A 22,161-nucleotide genomic window follows, 5' to 3' on the forward strand; every position below is an offset into this window, starting at 1 on the left:
TCATATCACCTGAAAATAATGATGGTTTTACTTCATTTCCAATTTTATAAACCTTACTCCTTTTTCTTGCCTTATTGCTCTGGCTACACTTCCAGAATGATGTTGAATAGAACCAGTGATGCTGGGGCATCCTTGTCTTCTTCCTGGTTGCAGGAGGAAATGCTCAATACTCTCTATTAATCTGATGTTAAGGGTAGTTATTAGAATAAAGCAGTTTTTTCCCGTGAAGTGTGTGTGTGAGAGAGAGAGAGAGAGAGAGAGAGAGAGAGAGAGAGAGAATGAATTATGACACCAATTCTGAGCTCTGGTCATAACTCAGCAGATCCTGCCCTGAGCTGGCTGCACGCAGCGGCGACCACACCTCGGTGCTCACACCAGAACCACGGCAGGTGGGGGCGGGGCCCAAACACCAGCGCCTCCGCGAACCACTGGCGGGGACGCGCCTGAGGCAAATGGGAGGGGCGCGGGGGCGCCTTTGGGAGCTGGAATGTTCCACGGCTAGGTCTGCGCGGCGGTGAAAGGGCACGGCACATGCGTAAAAACGAATCGAACCTTGCGCGCCTCGGGCAAGCTGCCGTATCCTTTAGTTCGTCAACTCCAGAGTTTAAAAAGTAGAGCTGCTGTGGTTTGTTCCTGGCCAGGGCCCGGGCCAGCCCAAGTTGAAGTCGGCTGGCTGGGTGGGGGCGGGGCGGGACGGGGCGGGGCGCGCGGGGGCGTACGGCGTAGACCCGCGACGGCTCTCGCGGCTCTCGCTCGGGCTCCGGCTCCCGCTCCTTCTCCGGCGAGCGTGCACCCTCTGATCCCGTGCAGGCGGCCTCTCTCGGGCCGCGGCCCCGACCCCACGCGCCCCGCCGGCCCCGGGATGCTGCTCCGGCCGCGGCGGCCGCCGCCGCCCGCGCCCCCCGCGCCGGCGTCGCCGGCCAGCCCCGACCCCGAGCTGCGGCCGGCCGGGGGCGCCCCGGGGACACCGCCCCGGCGGCCCGCCTCGCCCGGCGCGCTGGCAGCGCCCGCGTCCCCCGCGTCCCTCGGGTCCCTCGGGCTCCCCGGGTCGCCCGTGTCCCCGGGCTCGGCGCAGCGCACGCCCTGGAGCGCCCGCGAGACGGAGCTGCTGCTGGGCACGCTGCTGCAGCCGACCGTGTGGCGCGCGCTGCTGCTCGACCGCCGCCAGGCGCTGCCCACCTACCGCCGCGTGTCGGCCGCGCTGGCCCGCCAGCAGGTGCGGCGCACGCCCGCGCAGTGCCGCCGCCGCTACAAGTTCCTCAAGGACAAGCTCCGCGACGCCCAGGGCCAGCCGTCCGGGCCATTCGATGCGCAGATCCGCGAGCTCATGGGGCTGCTGGGCGACAACGGGCACCGCCGCGGCCGCCGCCGTTCCCCGGGGCCCGGGCGCCCCCCGCGCGGCCGCCGGGCGGCCGCCGCCGCGCACCTCTCGTCCGCGGGACCGGGTAAGCGGGGACGGGGGCGGGGGCGGGTGGGGGAGCCGGGGCGGCAGCAGGGGCCCCTGGGCGTAAGAGCCGCGGCGGGCGAGGCCCCGGAGCCCGGCCCGACGCCCCCTCCGCGTTCCAGACGTTCCACCGCCGCCCGCCGCCCGCGACCCCGACGCAGACCCTGCCTGGACGCTGAGGTTCAGCCCGACGCCGCCCAAGTCTGCAGACGCACCGCGCGCTCCCGGCTCCCCGACGGCGTTCTCCACGGTTGCCGCCGCGCCCGGCCGCCCCGAGGACCACGCGCCTTTCCGCGCCGCGGCATCCCCGCCGCCGCCGGCCCTAGATCCCGCCCGGGAGGACCCCGACTCTCCGTCCGGCCGCCCCGAAAACCACGCGCCCCCGCAGTCCGCGCCCCCGTCGCTGAACGCCGCCCTTCTGCAGACCCTGGGGCACCTGGGCGACATCGTGGCCATCTTGGGTCCGCTGCGCGACCAGCTGCTGACCCTGAACCAGCACGTGGAGCAGCTGCGCGGCTCCTTCGACCAGACCGTGTCCCTGGCCGTCGGCTTCATCTTAGGCAGCGCCGCCGCCGAGCGAGGCGTCCTGGCCGACCCGCGAGATTGAGGCCTGGCTGCCCCGATCCTTTCTGTACGATCACGTTCCCTCCGCCCTGACCCCATCCTGCGGCCCTCCCCTACTCCAAGTCTAGGTATGTTCAATAAAAAGATTGTTTTTTTCCCGATATAATTCTGTGAACGCGTGCACGTCTTGTGTTAGATAGGAGTGGTCCCTACTAAAACGGCCTGCAGAGATCGGGCGGAGGTTAAAATGTCTCCCTGTGGGGTGGGGGGTGGAGGGCCTGGGCTGTCTGTGCCTTGGGGCGTGCTGGGATGCTGACTAGGACCTTCCCTAGGAGGCAAGGGCACATCGAATGGGAAGTTGGGGTCCTTGTAACACTGGCTTTCCCCGGAGCCTCCCAGACCCTGCCCGCCAGAACTTTGCACCAGCCCAGCCTTGGTGGGTGAGCATTTTCTGCCCTCCCTGGGAGCCCAACTGAGCGGGACCAGGGGGAGATTGGACCCCCAGGGAAAATAGCAGTGACCAGACTCTGCCTGAGCCATTGGGGCATTAGAGGGTCTCCTCCACTGTGGGCACGCTCCCCCAGCCTGACCAGAGCTGCCGGTAGGGTGTGCTCAGAGCCCCACCCTGACCCCAGTCAGGCCTAAACCTTCTGGCTGGGCTCTGGAAAGCAGGACTCCTTAGAGGCAGCTGGCAACAGGACAGCCAATGCATACCAGTAGAGGGGCTCCTTTTGTCCCTGGGGAAGTGACTGCTGTGGGTAGCCCAGGCTCTGAGACTTTGGCCGAGGACCACGTCCTGCAGATTTGAGACTTGACCAAAACTGCCCTGGGAGCATTTTCCAAGTAGTAACTGAGCCCCACCCTCTTTCGGTGGATCCAACGAATGAGAACTGGGTGGGCCGGGAGGTGCTCCTGCCCTGGGGAGATAAGGAAGTAGCCCGAGGCAACTGGCCAGCATAACAATACAGTTCCACCAAGTAGGGGTTCTTTTCAGGGACAAGTGATTGCCCCGAGGCCACAAAGCTAAATAGTTGTTCTTGCTGGCCCTGTGTTCCAAGGTTCCAGCAGTACCTGGGGCTTGGGGTGGGGGTGGGGGGTAAAGCCCCTCCCCCAAGCCCTTTTCAGGAATCTTTGGAGAAGAGACCCCAGTTGGACCCTTGGCCTGCAGAGATCCCCAAATGGGAGCAGGAGTGGTCTCCCAGACCCCAGAAGCTGAGCCCACCCGTGGCTGTATATTTATGGCAGGTCCTGGGGCCTCTGTGAGACCAAAACCATAAAAGTGACTCAAAGCGTCACCTCCCTGAAGACACACTTTCTTCTGCTTCACGATGCTGTCTATGCTATGATCCCTGAGAGTGTCTAGGCTGCCAAAAACCTGCTATGGGGTGATTCCAGCTTGCAGACCTACCCCCCCCCCCGCCCCCACCCCACAGGCCACTTCCCACTGGAAGGTCAGAACCACAGGCTGGGGCAAATATGTCAGCCTCCCGGGGTGGGGGTGATGCCCGGGGACCCTCTGCCCTGGAGGAAGGCTATTTTGTGGCTGAAAGAAATCTGTGGAGGTCATCGAGTTTGAGAGGCTTGAAGGCACCTCGGAAAACCCATCTGCCTTACTGCCCACCTTACAAATGGGGTGCATCCCATGGCCTCCTCAGGCCCCTCGTGCTGGAGTAAGGAACCTGAACGTACCTTCTCTGCCCATCTTCCGTGTCTTCCAGCCTGAGGAGGGAGTTTGGGCTGTTCATGTTTCCTTGGCTCAACCCAGCTGCTTGGCCGGGTTCTCTGTTCCTTAAACCTGCTGTTGTGGATGCCCCAAAGATTCCCAAATCCCTTCTCGCTGTCCCTCCCCTTCGTCCGGGGCTATATTGTGGGTCAGTGAGGTGAGGCGTGTCCGCACCCTGTTCTGTGATGTGCATGTCTTATGCTTGGTTCTGGGCACCGGGACAGACACGCCACAGTGGCGATGCTTTCACTGGCCATTAGCAATCCTTCCCTGGGCCTGACCACGAGCACAGGGCAGGGTCTCCTAGGACTACTCCTCAGATTAGTGCCCTCTCCCTAGGAGCCCCTGGACAGCAGATTCATACCCTTCATTTCTTTTTTAATTTTAATTTTTTTTTTCTTTGTTATTGAGAGAGAGAGAGAGAGCATGAGCAGGGGAGGGGCAGAGAGAGAGCGAGAGAGAGAATCCCACGCAGGCTCCGTGCTGACTCGGGGCTCAAGCTCACCCCATGCGGGGCTCAAACCCACGAAATCGTGACCTGAGCCGAAGCCGGATGCTCAACCGCCTGAGCCAATGAGGTGCCCCTCTGTTTTTAGTTTGTTGAGGAATCTCCATACTGTTGTCCACATGGCTGCACTGTTTCACGTTCCCGCCAACCGTGTACAAGGGTTCCAGTTTCTCTGCATCCTCGCTGACGCAGAGACTTTTTTTTATAGCAGCCACCCGAGTGGCTGTGCAGTGTGCACCTTCAACGACCATTCTTACAGCACGCATTCTGGCAGGTGCCAGAGTGACTGTCGTGCCCAACTGCTTCCTTGCCTGGGCGACCCACCCGCCTAGTATGGAGCTCCCCGTCGTGCCATTCTGTTCTGTGCTGCCCTGCGGGCCAGGGATTGTGCACATCGCCTGTGCCCTTCCTCAGTTCAGCCGGAGAAGCTCTGTGGCTGAGGGTCCTCTCCGCCCAGCTTCGGGGCCGCCCACCCAGCCCAGCCCAGCACCTTTGCATTCTGGGGCTGGAACCAGAAGGAGTGTTTTCACATCTTGCTGATCCGTCAAGGACCAGTGCTGTCCAGGGCCTTGTGAAGTAACCTTTATCTGGTGATCAATCTGTTGGTTACAAGAGAACACCTCAATGTTAAATGCATTTTTCTACAAGTAGGCAAATAACCCTATCAATGTGCGGGGCTGCTTTTTTACTCCCGAATAGCTCGACACTCCTTATCTGTAATTAGCTCTGGTACCTGCACTCTCTCTGATGTCCAGTTGTGCCTCAAAACTTAACAGAGATTGGGGCACCTGGGTGGCTCAGTCAGTTAAGTGCCCGACTCTTTATTTCGGCTCAGATCCCTATCTCACAGTTCCTGAGATGGGAGTCCCACACTGGGGGAGCCTGCTTGGGGTTCTTTCCCTCCCTCTGGCTCTCTGCCCCTCCCCTGCGCTCTCTCTCAAAATAAACATTTTTTAAAAATTAACAGTTAAAAAAACAAACTTGGGGCGCCTGGGTGGCTCAGTCGGTTAAGTGTCCTACTCTTGATTTCGGCTCAGGTCATGATCTCATGGTAGCTGGGACTGAACCCCGAGTCGGGCTGAGCTGAGCTTGGAGCTTGCTTGGGATTCTGTCTTCTCTCTGCCCTTCCCTGACTCGTGCTTTCTTTCAAAATCAATCAATGAATAAAAATAAAAAAATTTAACAGAGATAAACTTCCTTCGTAACTTCATGTTTGAAATTCCTGTCCTCTCGGGCACATGCACCCCAATGTTCATAGCAGCGCTATCCACAATAGCCAAAGTATGGAAAGAGCCCAAATGTCCATCGATGGATGAATGGATAAAGAAGACGTGGCATATATATACAGCGGAGTATTACTCGGGGATCAAAAGGAATGAAATCTTGCCATTTGCAACTACGTGGATGGAACTAGATATTATGCTGAGCAAAATTAGAGAAAAACAAATATGATATGACTTCACTCATATGAGGGCTTTAAGATAAAAAACAGGTGGACGTAAGGGAAGGGAAGCAAAAATAATATAAAAACAGGGAGGGGGACAAAACACAAGAGACTCTTAAACATGGAGAACAAACAGAGGGTTGCTGGTGGGGGTGTGGGAGGGGGATGGGCTAAATGGGGAAGGGGCAGTAAGGAATCCACCCCTGAAATCATTGTTGCGCTATATGTGAACTAACTTGGATGTAAATTAAAAAAAATAAATGAAAAATTTTTTTAAAATAAGAAATTGTCATCTTCTTGACTGTCATTGTCTGTCCGTCCAGATTCTTGTCTCTTCCACGCTTGTTTCCCTAATTACATTGATCTTTGGAACATTCTCAAACCTGCTGCTTTTGGACTCTGCTGGGGCTCTGAAACCTGCATCTTTTTCCAAGTCAAAGCAAACAGGTCTGAGTGATCTTGACCTATCATTTTTTTCGCAAAGAACACATATCTAAGATTTTGGTAAATTGGCTTATCCTTCATATGATTTATAATGAGATAAGATAAACTCCTATATTCCTTCAGTCTTACCAGAGGCCTAATTCCCCCTTTCTTTCCAGGTTCAGTGTCTGTGATTTCTTCCTCTGGTTTTGCACCCTGGAGGCCGACCGCTTTGACCATATTACTGGCTGCTACTTAACCTTCCACACCGGTTCTGCTGCTAAATTGTTCTGTTAGAAGCCATATTGTTCTGTATTATGGACTGGATGTTTGTATCCCCAAAATGTGTATGTTGAAATTCTAACCCCCAATGTGATGGTGTCAGGAGACGGGGCCTTTGGGACAGGACTCAGTCCTGAGGACGGCGCCTCGTCGTTGGGATTGGTGCTTTCTGAGACAGGACAGCAAGGGAGTGGCCATCGGCTTGCCAGGAGGTGCCCTCACCAGAACCCCACCGCACCACACCCTGATCTTGGACCTCCAGCTGCCAGGGGAAGAAATGTCCTTTTAAGCCCCCAGTCTGTGGTGCCCTGTTGCGGCAGCCAAGCTCCCCCAGACACTTGTCAAATCCATCAAACAAGTGCATTCGAATCCAACAGTGAGTCCAATGTTCCAGAAGTCTCCCCTGCCAGCCCTCACCTTGTTTCCCATGATGCCCAGCAAGGCAGCTCACTATTCACATCCGTGTGCTAGTGCCTCCCAGAACTGTCATTTGCTATCTGAATCCAGAGAAATCCTAACATGTTTTTTGTTCTTCCGCTTTACCCGTGGCTCTGCCAGCGTGAGACTCCCTTCCTCACCTGGCCCAGACCCAAGCCCTGCTGGGTCCCAGGCACGGACCTGAGTCTGACGGTCCTGGTCTTCTTCCCAGGCCTCACACCCAGATGCAGCCCAGCACCAGTAGGTGGGGAGTCTGCTTGGGGTGCAAGCATTGGCCATTTACCCACATGCGACAAGCCACTGTTCCTTCCAGCGGGTTTTCCTGCCTATACAGTGAGTCTAATTTCTTTCACCTTCAGGACACCCAGCGGACACTCCATTCCTTCCCTTATTCTCTGAGCCCTCGGCTCTGACATAGTCCTTCAAGGGCCCTTCCGGCCTCCCCAAAAACGTCAGATCCCTAAAGAGATCAACAGTAGGTCTCACTTCCTTTTGATGCAATGGAACCTGATTAACCCCGCCTGGTTTTCTGGTTATATCTTCTACCAGATAGTTACCTGTATCAACCCTGCGGTTCTCCGAACTCCCGCGTCCCCCTCCCACCTGCCTTTGTAAACAGAGCTGGAAGGTCGGGAGTCCTTTGGCCCTGACACTAACTCGCTTCTCCACCGAGGTGGGCAGGGGAGGGGAGGGGGAGGGGGCCTCTGCCTCATCACACCTGCAGCCTGGGAATCCCACACCCCACCCACTCTGCTCTCTTCCCAGACTATTACCCAGCTGAGTGCCCCACGCTCACACCTTGGTTCTTTCCGCCCGAAGCACAAACAGGGAAGTCAGGGAGCTCCCACGGGAAGGGAGGCCGGCCGAAGGGGCGTCTGAAGGGCAGGGGGCCGTCGAGGGAAGTCTGGGGGGGGGGGGGGGGGGGGGGGGGGCAAAAGGAGGGGGAGGGGTGGAGAGGGAAGGGGAGGAGCCGCCCCGTGGGTGATCCGACGTGGGGGCGTGGCGGGCGGGCCGCGCGGTGTGGCTCTGGTTTCCCCGAGAGGCTGGGGTGGCCACGCGGCGCTGGAGTGAGTCTGGGGACCGGAAGGGCAGCGTTGCGGCCGCAGTGGACTAGCCGGCGTCCCCCCGCACCCGCCCCTTCCTCCCCACTTCCTAATGGCGTGGAGAAGGGGGTCTTGGGCGGGGCCGGCCTCCGTCGGCCGCACGTCCGGGTTGGCCCTTGCGGCGCGGGGCGGGGCGGAGGCGTCTGGGCGGCGGGACACCGTGGACCCGGAGCCCAGGCGGGGGGCTGAGGCCAGGAATGTCCGGTCAGGGGGATGGGGACTTTGGACGCGAGTTGGGGGCGGGGCTGCCAGGACTTTGGAGTGATAGACTGGACTCCGCGCGGGGAGCCCCGTCTCCGAGGCGAGCAGGTGCGGGATTCAGTGGCGAGGTCAGCGGTCAGAGCCAAGGCCACTTCGCATCTGATCGCGAGCCTCGGAGGCAGGCGGCGGAGGACGGCAGAGGGGCAGCAGACCTGGGGACGTAGGTCCCCGAATCAGCGCAGGGACAGGGCCTGCAGCCCCAGAGTGAGGAAGCTGAGGTTAGGGTGACACATTCGTCATTGGCTCGAGATGCCGGGGAGAGGGGGGACCCCGACGGCCGCGGGGAGGGGAGAAGCACCACCAAGCTCCGGATGAGGGGAGAGGGGGCCTGAGCCCAGGGAGGTGCTGGAGGAAGGGTCCACCGCAGGCACAGCTGGCAGCGGCGGGGGCTGGGGGGGGGGGGGCGGTGGTTCAGGTAGGGGAAGGTGTAAGCCGGGAGCTGGGAATGTGTGGGCCGGAGGGTCCCCTTAGTGAGGACTCGCCCAGCAGAGCTGGGGGGGGGGGGGGGACCTGAAAGACTGGAAATGAAGACGAGAAAACTGGGTTTGCAAAGGTGTGGCGCTCTTTCGGGGTGGCGTGCGCGAATTCTGGCATCTCATCAATTAACGCTTGTGAGCGCACCACACACGAATTCCCCACGAGCGTTCCTCTTTCTCTCGAGGTGCTTCTGGGGCCAGTTCCGCGCTGCCTGAGCAGTCTTGGGGGGGAGGGGTGTCTCCCTTGGTCGGGTTTGTGTGGCGCCGCCCCCGTGAGCGGTGCGGGCCCCCACCTGCGGGGCCTCTGTCCCCAGGTAGCGGGACGGCTCACTGCCGCTGGCGCGTCGCGGTTCCTCCTCTGACCCTTCGCGGGCCGGGGTCAGCGCCTGGCGGTTCCCGCTGTGCCCGCGGGAGTCTCCCCAGCCCCCGCCCCCGCACCCCCCAGCCCGGCCGGGGGGAGGGGGGGCTCGGGAGGCGGGGCTGGGGGTGTTAATCCCCGCGAGGCCCCAGGGGCCTTTGATCCCGCAGGGCGGGGCGGGCGTAGAGGCTGGCGGTCCCGCCCAGGCTGGCGCCGGCGCCCCCGGGAGGCCGGCCTGTGGGCTAGGGCCACCACGCCGCTTGTCGGTGCTCCCGCCGCGCTGCCCCGGGTCGCCCTGAACGCGGCTCGGGCTGGTCCTTGGGGTCGTGTCCTGGAGACAGACGCGTGGGGGGGGGGGGGGGGGGGGGGGGGGGGGGGGGAGAAGAAGGTGGACGGGGTCCGTGACCCCGAAGGGCCCCGGCAGGTTCGCTGGAGCGCCCGCGGGGGAGGCCTGTGCAGCCCAGTCACTCCTGCACCCTCCCGGAGCTCGAGGCCTGCATCGGCCACCGTGGAGACAGCGCTGCAGTGGAGGGCAGTGGCTCCCCCCGTCCTTCCCCGCAGGGTCCTCCATGCCTTCGGCGGGCAGACGCCCCTCCTTCCTGTCACTGGAATCCAACTCAAGGGCCCCAAAGTGAAGCCTGGGGCGAAATGGGGTTGGGGGGGGGGGGCGCCGAGTACAATTTGAGAGGGAAGGGCCAACTGGGACCGGAGGGTTCTCCCCGGGCAGCCCTACGCGGCCCGCCGCCTGGTCACAGTCCCCTTCCGGGATCCCACCCAAACAGCCAGAGGCAGGGGACTCCTGGCCTGGGAGCCCACCCGGCCCTGGGAGCAGTAATGCTGACTCCCCCTACCTGAAGCATCCTCTCCCTCAAGTGCGCACACCTGTCACCTTTGGCAATGCAGATCCAAAGGGCAGGTTGGAGGGCCAACCTCGGGAGAGGACAAGCCTCCAGCAGGAGTGCTAGGCTGCGAGGGGGGCCATCGTCACCCTCCCCAAGCCTAGGCCAGCTGGGGGGTGGGGGGAGGAGATGAAAAGATGTGACAAGTCCCCAACCTGCACCACTTCCCGAACTGGTGGACACAGCCCCGCCCCTGCCCAGACATCTCGGAGCCGGGGGAGGTGTGAATGGCCTTCTTTGTGCCTCTGAATTGGAAGCAATTAGGTGCTACTTATCTGGGCTGGGGGAGGATTGGAGCGGTCTTTGCAAACCTGCTTGCCCCTCCCTCCTCCTGAGCTCATAAATGCAGCTCAGCCCTGCTAAACCCTCGGAGGACCCTGCGCCTCACCTCCACAGTCTGCCCCCTACAGCCATGTCTCCTTCCTCTACCCTGCCCAGTGGCGTCAAGCCGTCCAGCTTTGGCTCAGTGGACTGGCTTTCCCGGAGCAGCCACGTGGGGCCGGCACACACCATCAGGCCCGCTGAACTCTCTTGGGGGAGCCTGTCTGCTCCAGCCAGGGTGTCCAGCAGCGGGGAGCTCCCCCAGACCGTGGGTGTGGAGGAGGTGAAGCCCTCGGAAGTGTCTGCGCCAGGGACACCTGCAGCTGGTAGGTGTGGGATGGGTGGGGAGGGTGCTCCCCTCTTCCCAGACTGGGACGGGAGCCTGGAGGGTTCGGGAGGAGGGAGGCCCTAACACTCCCCACTACATCCTGGGTACTGGGGCTGGAGGTGGGGGCTGGGATTTGAGGTTCCACCTGACCCCCCCCCCCCCCCCCCCCCCCCCCCCCCCGGCAAGTAAGCACTTCCTCTCGGAGGCGAAAGCCGCAACGGGGGTTTTCCCTCCTCAAGTCCCAGGGGCTCCTCTTCCTCCCCCACCTCCTAGAAGGGCTGACCCCCTGGCCTCTTCCTGGCCTGACTGCCTGTGGACTGTGTCCCACCGCTGCTGCAACTCCTGTCCTGTGAGCCCTGACTGCGACATTGGTGCCTTTGTGCAACTGACTTTCTAGTTCTGCAGCAAGTCTGGGGGGGGGGGGGGGCAGTTCTACCCGAGTCACAGGGCTCTGGACGCACGTCTTAAATGAAACCTGCCGGGTTCAGAGGGGTCGTTGTGCTTCTCCCCTCAAAGCTGGGCGCCTCGGCTTGGCATGCAGAGTTGACCCTGTTCACAGGCAGCCTGGAGCCCCTGCAGGTTTGGGTCGGGGACAGCCCTGGCACTTCGGTTCACAGGGATTCCAGTGCCTCTGTGGCTTGGCTCCTGGAGGTTTTGGTGGCTTCCTAAACCTGGTCTAACCCTTTGTCATTTGCTCAGGAAACCTGGTTTGTTCTTTTAGTCTTTGTGACTTTATCATTGCTTTTAAGTTTAAAGCCCTGCCTAGTCAAAGTGGGGTTGATATTATCTGTAAGTTTTCGTTTTTGAAAAGGTTTAAAAAATGTTTTTAATGTTTTTATTTTTGAGAGAAAGAGAGGGAGCACAAGTGTGGGAGGGGCAGAGAGAGAGGGAGACACAGAATCGGAAGCAGGCTCCAGGCTCCGAGCTGTCAGCACAGAGCGAATCCGAGAACCATGAGATCGTGACCTGAGCTGAAGTCGGACGCTTAACTGACTGAGCGCCCTTCATTTTTGAAAAAGTTTAAATAATCCTATGGAAAAAGTTTATACTTCCATGAAGTGAAATTTTAAATTTATTTTCTGCAACCAGCCCCCCCACCTCAAAAAAGCCAACCAAGTCATCAAATCTTTCACACTGACTAGTTCCACTCTCCCCACCCCCACCTCCAAAGCAAAGCGTGTCTTGTCTTGTTGCACTCTCCCAGGTATGTGTTCAAAGTGACTTGGTAAAATCTGACATTCTGGCCAAACATGTGTTGAGAAAAGACAGGTGACCTTCCTCACCACACAGGGTACTTAGTGCCATCTGCCACCGCCGATTTAGATAGACACAGACTGGCCACGGACGCATGGTTGGTGGCAGGGGAGACTGGGGGTCTTGTGACCACGGCCCCAAGCCCTTACTGCCGACTGGGTTCAGGTTCCTTGTGAGCAGCCAGAGGAACTGCTTTCCGGAAGGATGTGTGGGGCTCCCTTTCTGGAAGTGACCACGTGCCCCAGTGGAAGGGTGAGGGGCTGCATCAGAACCGCTGTTCCATTCCAGAATCCTCTTTCTCCAGTATTCCCATCCTGGCCACCCTCCCACATTTGAGCTGGGAGGGGAGGAGGGGCTGCCCCCTCATCCACATTTGTGCAAGGACTGCAAGGGACAGCAGAGCAGTGAAAGTGAAGGAGGGGGGCCCAGACTTTCCTCTCGTCCCTGTGGCCACAGAGCTTGGGGCACTTCCGAGCTAGGGGAGCAGGTCCCACGTGAGTGGCACTTTTATCCTAAAGGATTCAGTGCCTTGTGTCCTTCCTCAGGGGTGAGGAAGGAGGCCGACAGCGGGCGGGCGCCCCGGGTCCGCACGGCCTTCACGGCGGAGCAGGTCAGCACCCTGGAGAGCGCCTTCCAGCACCAACGCTACCTGGGCCCCCTGGAGCGCCGGAAGCTGGCCCGGGAGATGCGGCTCTCCGAAGTGCAGGTGAGGGGCCCGGGACGCATGGGCCAGGGCGGTGGCTGTTCTCGCCCTTGTTCTGATCTAGTTTCCCCCACAGATAAAAACCTGGTTTCAGAACCGCCGCATGAAGCACAAGCATCAGCTCCAGGACTCTCAGCTGAGCTGCCCTTTCTCCAGAACGCTCTATACGCCAGTGGCTTTCTGCCCGCCACTCTCTGCCCTGGCCAGTAGCTTACCACCACTGTACCCTTGGGCTTCCCCGCTTGGGCCTCCGGCTCTGGGATGGCCCCCTGGCTCCTTCTGGGACCTCTGCCAAGTGGAACAAGCCTCCCTGGCCTTGACGTGGGCCTCGTGCAGCAGACAGCCTCCAGTGTGCTGCCTCCCAGACCCTGGGGGCCTGGTGCACACACTGGGCCCAGCTTTGTCCAGGGGTCCCTGGGGCCTGTGTGCCTTGCCCCAGACCAAGGATGCCGTCTGAGGAAGCATGGTGGCCCAGAGGCCTGCAGCTGGAACGTGTCACACACCGCCACAGACACAGACACAGTAGGTGTGTGCGGAACTGTGCCCGGTATCTCCCTGGAAAGACGCTCACCAGCGATTGCTGTTACCGTGACATCTGGCGTGAGCCTTGGGTCTCCACAGGGGGGACCTGGAACCCTGACCTTCCTTAGGACCTCTTACAGCCACTCCCTCGTTGGAAACTACTGCAGGTTCAGTTTAGGAACCACACACGATGGGTCAGCCAACAGAATCCAGTGCCAAAAGTGGACTCGCCAAGTGTCAGGCTTGTAGCATATGATACAGCGGTAATTTATTCAATGGAAAGTGTTGGAAAAATAAAGATGGGCACCCGGCTGCCTCAGTCGGTGGGGCCTGTGACTCTTGGTCTTGGGGTTGTGAGTTCGAGCCCCACATTGGGTGTGGAGAGTACTTAAAAATAAAATCTTAGAAGTCAGGATGGATACTTTCTTGTGCTGTATGATCATAAGCTTTTGGTGTAACCATGGAAACCACGGAGGGATTCGGGCCAAGTGAAGATGTTTGTTTTTATCACCTTGGGGTTTGGGTTCCGTGCTAACAGTGACCCCAAAGTGGGAAGCCAGAAGGGAACGGGGATGGTGGCTCTGCCCACTGCCACGTGGAAGGTCCCTCCGTGGCCACGTCTTGCGGGGCACCGTGCTGTGTGCTGCTCCGCTCTTCACAGCGTGTCCAGACCTGTGTCTTATCTGGCTCGGGGCTCAGCCCTGTGCGCTCCCTGTGGCCAGGCAGGGCTGCAGTCTGGCCTCCTGGGCGCCTGCAAGGAAGGAGGCTGAAGCCCGAGGGCCCAGCTTGCTGTCTAGGCGGGTTCTCGGCCCAGAGTTTCTCCACCCAGTCTCAGCAGCGGAAGCCCGGGCACCAGAACCAACTCTGGCAGGGGCGGCAAAGCCACGGACCAGTTATAGGCGCTGGTGGACCGAACCATCCCGTAGGGACTCTGTGTCCCTCCTGGGGGTTGCTGTGCAGCAGTGGGACGTCTGCTGTCCTGTCATGCTGTCCACCCAGGATTTCTTGTGGTCAGGACTTAAACACACTGTTCAGGCTCGTGTTTTCATTTGTCTTAACCTCTGGTTCAAACCCACCTGCTGCCTTCGACACCCCTAAAACTTGAGTGTCTTCCTACCTTGTTACTTCCAAATTGCCCGCTGTTCCAGGGAAAACTGAGTCATGGTGTGTTTTCTATGGTTTGTGTCCTTTGTGTTCTGTGTCCTGTGTGTCCTGTGTCCTGTGACCCCTGTGCTCTGTGTCCTGTGTGACTTGTGTGTCCTGTGACCTGTGTATCCTGTGTCCTGTGTGACCTGTGTGCTCTGTGTTCTGTACGACCAGGTGGGTCTGCTGTCTCCTGTGTGCCCAGGATCCACTCGCCCAGCTTGGGGCATCACATGTTTGAAACATTGGCTCACTTCTGAGCAGTGGACACGCCTTTGCCTGGTCTTGCCTGTAACCCGAATGGCTTTCGTGACTAGTAGTCCCCATGGGCTTAGGGATGTGGACAGAAGGACACATGCTTCCTAAGCCCTCCCCTACAGAGGCGTGGCCTCTCAGAAGGGCAGGGGCTCCACCCCCTGTGGCTCAGACACTCTAGCACCTATGAAATAGTCTTGCCAAAAACCTAAATTCCTGTTGATAGAAAACGGACATCAGCCGGGGCTTCTCCGAAGTCCCTTGTCAGAGGGGCAGGGAGACCCGGCCATCCAGGTGAACCCTGGTTAGAGCCACATGAGCACAGCTGTGAGGCAGGGAGGCCTCCGGTCTGCCAGGACTGGCCCACCCGTCTCTGCTCACAGGACCAGGTGAGGGACAGTGATGATCTGTGGGTCCCATGTCTGCAACTCTCGCTCACGGGGTTCAAGGGCAACACAACAGAGCACAGAGCACAGACGCAACATCTTGGCTGTGGAGCCGGGTGGTGGGTCCGTGGACATGGGGCTTCTGTCCCTGAGAACTTCTCCGTCTAAAACCACAGCAAGTGGCTAGATTGGGGGCACGTCCAGACCAGAGGCGGTGGGCCCCAGGGGTGAGGGCTCTCAGTCGGGCCACCCCCACAACCCTGAAGGCAGAGTGGAAGTCATGGGCTTGCTGTACCAGTGCAGCCCCCGCACTCCCACAAGGGTGAAAACATGCAGCTCTCTCTCTGCTGCGACACTGACTGTCCACGCACATCCCATCTCACGGCGCCCAGGGCAAGAGGAGGGGCTGTCCCCAGGAGTCCCTCATCGCCCAGCAGTGCCCTCAGTGTCCACGTACATCCCATCTCACGGCGCCCAGGGCAAGAGGAGGGGCTGTCCCCAGGAGTCCCTCATCGCCCAGCAGTGCCCTCAGGTCCAGCTCGCAGAAATCTGCAAGCGGCAAGGGAACAGGTGAACAGAAACCCCTTCCCCAAGGAAGGTACTGGGAGGGGTCCCCGGAGCCCCGCCCCACTGCCCGGGGGGAAAAGGTCCCCAGGACTGAGGACCTGTTGGTGGGCGCTTCTGAGGGCCTCTCCAGCCTCAGTCCTGGCCCCGGGACTGCCTCAGGTGCTCCTCAGCTGGCTGGACCTGGATGGCTCTGCCCCACCTCCCAGTGGACCGTCCTCCCTGCGCAAGGAGCAGCCCACTCAGTTCCATGCTGTCGACAGGGGCCCCCACCCCAGGGCTGGGGTGAAGCGTGTGACCCCCAGTCAGCCAAAGACCCCACCTCTAGCTGCGACGATGCTGAGGGACCCCCTTCCCTGTGCCCAGAAGCTGAGCCCTGTCTGCTGCTTCCACACAGAGTGGAACCAGGAGCCAGCCCCCAGTGCCCCACCCCCACCTACAGGGACAAGCACCATTGGGGGGGGGGGTGGGCAGCGGGCACTGGGAGGGTCTCCTGGAGGCTGCCCTGCCTTGCCACCCACCCAGCCCATCCCTTCCCAGGAGGCAGTGGTCCTGGAGGGAAGGACAACCAAATGAGATTAGGGACAGGCCGGCCCAGTCCACGGCTGATAAAGGGGCGCCTGTAATTGCTGGGCCGATTAGCTGACAAAGGCCAACAATCATTGTTTAAGCTCTCCTCTCAGCAGGGCTTCTGTCCATTTTGCTACACCAGGAAGTTGAGACCACAGGCTCCTGGGACGAGGGCCCCCACCCTGACCCGAGGGGCCAGTGGCGGGCAAGGTCTGGCCCACCCACCCCGCCATCTGCTCCCAGGCACCCTGGGGACACCTGCCCCGGCTGGCCCCGGTTTTCAGAAAGCCGGCTGCACCCTCCCAGCCTGGGAGCCATTTCGCTCCCTTCACATCCACGATTTCTCACTCAGTTCCTTCAAGGCCGCGGCAGCTTCTTCGTGCCCCCACCCCACTTGCTGTGTGGCCGCAGCAGCTTTGATTTAAACTCTGATTGTCAGAACTACGTCACACTTAAGTTCACGCAAAATTAGTTTTATTGACATTTCTGGCCAGAAAATCAACGCACACCCATGATTACAAAACTATAATGAAGGGGTAGGAAGCAGAAATCACCATGGCATCCTCTGCAGCAGGTGTCCTGAGCCCTGGGGGCAGATGTCAGCCAGGGGCAGGACCTGACCACATGGTCCGGACACCTCGAGGGCGCACATGAAAGCCAACGTTACCCAGCCTTCTTGTCCCCCAGGGAAGAAGGAGGGCAGCAGCTCCACGGTGGGGGAGGACCTCGCTGCCCCATTTTCCCATGCCTTACACCTCTTTAGGCCTGACCCTCAAAGAAGTATATGCATAGGAAAAAGGAACAGCGAGCAGCTCACGAGGGTCCTGGAGAGGGTCCTGGGCGAGGGTGCTGGCGAGGGTGCTGGGCGAGGGTCCCGGGCGAGGGTCCTGGCGAGGGTCCTGGCGAGGGTCTTGGGTGAGAGTCCTGGCAACGTTCTTGGGCGAGGGTCCTGGACGAGGGTCGGGGAGCTAGCCAGTCCTGGGCGGCCGGAGTGGGCAGCGGAGGCATGGAGCAGGAGGAAAGCCCCTCTGCTGACTCTGCCTCGGCCAGCCGGCCTGCCCCTTTTATGTGAGGCAGAGACCTTGGGGCAGGGCACACAGCAGCCGCTGTCACATGTAGTCACAGGCCGAGCTGAGCCAAGGACCCCGTTCCCACCCCCGCACCTGCGAGATTGGGGCACAAAGACCTTCTCTGAGCGCATTGCTGAGCCGGGCGGGCGGGCGGGCGGGAGGGCGGCGAGGCCCACGGGGCCCAGGGGCTGCTGGCTCGGGACCTGGGGCCGGGCCAGCCCTGGCCAGTACTTATCTGCCAAAGAGCTACTGCTTGCGTCAGGGCCCGGAAAACGCACGGCTCTCCCCTCTCCCTCCCTCCCTGCCCAGGGCCTCACTGTGCACGGCCCCTCCCCCCACCTCCCCGGGCCCTGGGCACCAAGTTCCAGAGGGTCAGGTGGGTCAGCTCTCCCAGGGCCCCACACACCTGATGTGTGCTCAGCTCTGCTCCTGAGCCCCCGGGGGGTGACTGGAGAAGGCAGAGCTCTGCAGTGGTGGGGTTGGGGGGGGGGGGGGCGAGAATGCAGACACAGGTGAGGGACATGGCCCAGGGGACCGCTGACCGAGGACAGAGACACACGCACTTGTAATGTTGACAGCACAGGGCCCGAGGGGAGGGCAGGGGACCATAGGTTCCCCTGGGGAACAGGTGGGGACCAGAAGAGTGTCCGTTTCAGACCCAGGCTGCCACATCTGTCCCTCCCCACAGTCAGCAAGCTCTGTGAACAGAGCGGTGGACACTCGCCCGTGTGGATGCAGCTGTCCCCCAACTTGGGCAGGCGCTGACCGGGGACATACTTCCACGTGGCAGGAGCTGAACTGCCCTGCTCTCAGATCCTTGGCCCGAGGGCACCTGCCTAGGAGAGGGGTGATGTGCGTGTCTGTGTGTGTGCACGTGTCCAGGCGGGTGCCTGTGCGCACACAGCAGCCCCCGGGCTCTCCCCGACCGCAGGGCGGGGGTGGAGGCTGACTCCCATGAACCTCTAGCTGGACTGGCCGCTGGGTGGGCAGAGGCAGGACCCCGCGGTGGGCACAGGGGGTACAGGACAGCAGCCCCACGTGAGCACAGTCATCAGCGTCCCGTGGACATGTCTGGGCCCTGCCGACTCACCCCACGGTGGCCTGGACCGAGGGGTGGGCCTGAACAGCTGCAGACCCCTGGCCTCCGGAGGGTATGGTGCCCCCCGTGCTGGCGGGCCTCGGGCCTCGGCCGCGGGCTGATGGGCACAGAGGCGCAGAGGCCAGCAGCTGGGTGGTGGGGGACGGATGCTCCGTGAGCCCGTGATGAGCCCGTGATGAGGAAGGAGGCAAAGCAGGTGTCGGCCCCCATCCTCTTCTGGGAGGAGGCCGGGGTGGGGGAACCTTAGGGAGGAATCCCCCCACAGCTGCTCACGCCGGCTGGAGCGGGAGCGCCTGTTGAGTCTGGGGCTAATGGGTGAAGCCCCTCCTCGCCCCTGGCCCCCCAGCCCAGTGGTGACTCAGGGGCCATCTCTCCCAGCCACTGTTCTCTGTGAAACTTGGGAACAGTGTCCTGGGTCCTGCTCTGTGACCCAGGGTCAAATTCCCCCTTCAGACCTGCCCCAGGGCTTCTGGGAAACCACTGTCACCCTTGACCTTGGGCTCCTGGAAGTGGGTCTTCAGGAGAGGAGGAGGCAAGAGGCAAGGGACAGAGACAGACAGACAGGGAGACAGAGGGCGGTGGGGGTGGGGACAGGCCCTGCCCAGGTCCAAAACATCGGGACTTTGCCACTTGGTTTCTCAGACTTGTTTTCCTGGTTATAAATCAATGCCTGCTAATTATAAAGCCCTATAAAGGTCCAGAAAGGTATAAAGAGACAATGTCAGGCACGGACCCCTTAACCTGCCCACAGCTGGGTGTCCACGGCCCCCTCCAGTCATCTCATGACCCCCCAAGCCGCCTTCCCTCCAAGTGGGGTTCCAAGGAGCCAAAGGGTTTGTCCTGATGGTGGGGTGTCTGATCTCCCACTAGCTGGGGGGAGGGGCCAGGTCCACTGTCTGTGTCTCCGGAAAGCCACAGGGAGCTGGCAGTGACTCGGTGGCAGATGCTGTGCCCAGGAGCCCCCCTCCGCCGCCCGCTGTGGGGAGCCGGATGCTCCGTGGGGGCTCCGATTCCAGCCAGCCCAGCTGGCCGTGGCCCCTGGACAGCCCGACACTTGGGTCTCAGCATCCCTCACGCGTGTGTTTGGGGGCTCCAGGAGGTGAAGGAATGGATGCAGAGACAGCCTGATGGAGCTGTCAGGAGGGTCCCCGCAGGGGAATGCTGGGGCCGTGCACTGCCCGACAAGCGTACGCCACCTGCCCGCCCTGTCCTGGGCTGCCCGGCCTGCCCCTCCCTGCACCCTGGGCTGCCCAGCCTGGCTCTTGCCCGGCCGGGGGACCCCAGGTCAGGCTTTTCCGCACGCCAGGCACAGTCCGCTCCTCAAGTGGTGAGGACAGTACCCGATGGGCAGACACTGAGGCTGGATTCCAGGGACACCAGGTAAGGGACAGGGCTGCAAGTCATGTGGGTTCTTCACAGCCCTCCTGGGCCCTTTAGGCAGCCGCCACCACCAGGAAGCCTTCCTTTTGCCAGCTCCTTGGAGTCCATGCCGTCGTGGGCACAGTGTCGTGGTCCCTATGACCTGGGGCGGTGCCCTCTGCCAGGTCCAGTCAAACCCTGGGCACTGTAGACCCCAAGAGTCCCCTGTGACACCAGACACACTGGGCCCGGGCCTCCCTTTGCCTACAAGACAGAAAACATCCCTGTTGGCCCTGGAGGACGTGCTTGGCACTGAGCTGAGGGGCGATAAGGGGTGGCCTTCAAGACTTCGCACTCCCTCCCTGTGCTGTATTCTGGGGGGGGGGGGGGCGCTCCCACTGCTGTCTGCTCAGCTCAGACCACCCTTCCAGCCCCCAGAAGCCGGCCTAGGTTAACCCTTGCTGGATTCTCCCAGTCTATCCCTGAGAGGGTAGCCTGCTGGTCTGTGGGACAAGGAGACCTCAGACTCAGCTGCCCTGCACCCCCGCCTGCCCTCAACCCACACCTGCCTACACCCCTGTTCTGCCCAGCACCAAAGCCTACCCTGCACCCCGGACTGCCCTCACCCCCAACCTTCCTGCCCCCCTGTTCTGCACTGCATTCCAGCCTGCCCTGAACCCCGGCCTGCCCCACCCCAGCCTGCCCTCACCTCCAGCCTGCCCCACCCCCATCCTGCCCTGTACCCCACCCTGCCCCCACCCCAGCCTGCCCTCACCCCCACCCTGCCCTCACTCCAGCCTGCCCTCACCTCCAGCCTGCCCCACCCCCATCCTGCCCTGTACCCCACCCTGCCCCTACCCCAGCCTGCCCTCACCCCCACCCTGCCCCCACCCCAGCCTGCCCTCACCCCCAGCCTGCCCCAACCCCAGCCTGCCCTCACCTCCAGCCTGCCCCACCCCCATCCTGCCCTGTACCCCACCCTGCCCCCACCCCAGCCTGCCCTCACCCCCACCCTGCCCTCACCCCAGCCTGCCCTCACCCCCAGCCTGCCCCAACCCCAGCCTGCCCTCACCCCCAGCCTGCCCGCACCCTCAGCCTGCCCCCACCCCAGCCTGCCCTCACCCTCAGCCTGCCCTCACCCTCAGCCTGCCCTCACCCCCAGCCTGCCCTCACCCCCAGCCTGCCCACACCCCCAGCCTGCCCACACCCCCAGCCTGCCCACACCCCCAGCCTGCCCTCACCCCCAGCCTGCCCACACCCCCAGCCTGCCCCCACCCCAGCCTGCCCTGTGCTTGTTTGGATTCACTGCAGTTCCTGGGTTCTTATCCACTGGAGAGCTCCAGCCGGTGCCAGGCGGCGTTCACAGCCCCTCCACAGAGGAAGAGCTGAGGCCTGGACTGCAGCCTCATAGTGAGCTGGGCCGGCTGCCTCCCCTGGCCTCGGTTTCCCCACCTGTCAGTGGAGGTGCTGAAAATGGCCAACCCCTCTGGAGGTTAAATGTTATGTGCCTGCGAAGTGGCAACTCTACCCCAGGTGTGTGCCAGGAGGAAGGGGGCCAATGCCCCTAGAACCAGAATGTCCTTCCACAGAGGTGTGGGGAAAGATACACGCGGTGCAGCTCCGCAGGGCAGAGGACATCGTCACCATGGGTCGTTTTCGTTCATCTGGCTTGGCGTTGAGCTGGGTGTCCTAAACCCGTTTACGGCCGGGATGAGGGCTCAAAGGGTGGGCTACACAGGAAGCCAGTGTGGGTCTCCGCCCTCAGCCCTGGGCTGGGAGAGGCACCAGGGCAGAGACTCCTGCGCTCCTGGGGCCGCCTGGTCTCCGGGTCTCCTGAGTGTGATCTCCGCTGGGGGCTCCCGTGACCCCGGGCACCCCCTAGGAAGCCACCTGTGCGTGTTGGGTCCCCAGAACCTGTGCTCCGGGCCAGGCTGTGCAGGGTGCCAGCTGGGTGGGGGCCATGCCTGGAGGTTCCCAGGAGGACAGACGGGCCCGCGGGAGGAGGTGGGAGGGGGAGCAAAGGGTTAAGCCAGGCTCCCGAGGCCCCTGCCTGCCTGCGTCAGGGCTCAAGGCTGCTCCTGTGACTCCCTCCCCGGGGGAGATAATCGTGGCTTCTTGATATTTTCTTTCTTCTCTCCCATGCCGTATCGGAACACTGGCCCAGCCATGGGAACGCTCCTCTGCCCTCCAAGGCCACTGCGCACACAGCCCCTCCCAAGGCACGCTTGGCCTTTCCGGGACCCCCCACCCGTGGAGAAACTGCGGCCCAGTTTGTTGGGACTGCTGGCCAGGCAGCCCCACCTCTGAGCATATAGCCCAGAGCCTGTCCTACAGATGTGCACACGCACACGTGCATGCACACACCTGGCCCGCCCCCCTCCCACCTCCTCCCCCTGGGTCTAGACACCAGGCTCACTGAGCCCAGGTCCAGCTCCTCACCTTGACTCCAGCTCGGTTCCTAATTTCCTTGACCTGGGAGCTGGGGGCCTCTTTCCCACTGAGAAGGGGGCTCTCCCCCCGGGCTTGAAGAGGGGCCTGCCACCTTCCAGCCTGCCCCTATAATGGCCACTGCCATTCTCTCATTGTCTCCTCGGGTCCTAGGCCAGCTGACCCACAGGGAAATGCCCTCCCTCAGGCTCCGGCTCAGGATCTCTACCCAAGGCC

General features: G+C 61.5%; 2 protein-coding genes across 2 annotated transcripts; both read left to right on the forward strand.

Moving 5' to 3' along the window:
• The first annotated feature begins 862 nt into the window (after positions 1–862).
• On the forward strand, positions 863–2,163 carry UTF1 (undifferentiated embryonic cell transcription factor 1). The gene is made up of 2 exons (XM_042908744.1): positions 863–1,445; positions 1,567–2,163. The coding sequence occupies exons 1-2, from the start codon at positions 863–865 to the stop codon at positions 2,049–2,051; spliced, it is 1,068 nt and encodes a 355-aa protein (XP_042764678.1). The 3' UTR covers positions 2,052–2,163.
• An 8,103-nt stretch (positions 2,164–10,266) lies between these two features.
• VENTX (VENT homeobox) lies at positions 10,267–13,417 on the forward strand. Its single transcript, XM_042908588.1, has 3 exons — positions 10,267–10,570; positions 12,372–12,532; positions 12,606–13,417. Exons 1-3 carry the CDS (start codon positions 10,267–10,269, stop codon positions 12,984–12,986), a joined length of 846 nt encoding a protein of 281 aa, XP_042764522.1. The 3' UTR covers positions 12,987–13,417.
• The last annotated feature ends 8,744 nt before the right edge of the window (positions 13,418–22,161 follow it).

This window comes from Panthera leo, chromosome D2 (genome assembly GCF_018350215.1).
Source record: "Panthera leo isolate Ple1 chromosome D2, P.leo_Ple1_pat1.1, whole genome shotgun sequence".
In the NCBI taxonomy this organism is placed as follows: Eukaryota; Metazoa; Chordata; class Mammalia; order Carnivora; family Felidae; genus Panthera; species Panthera leo.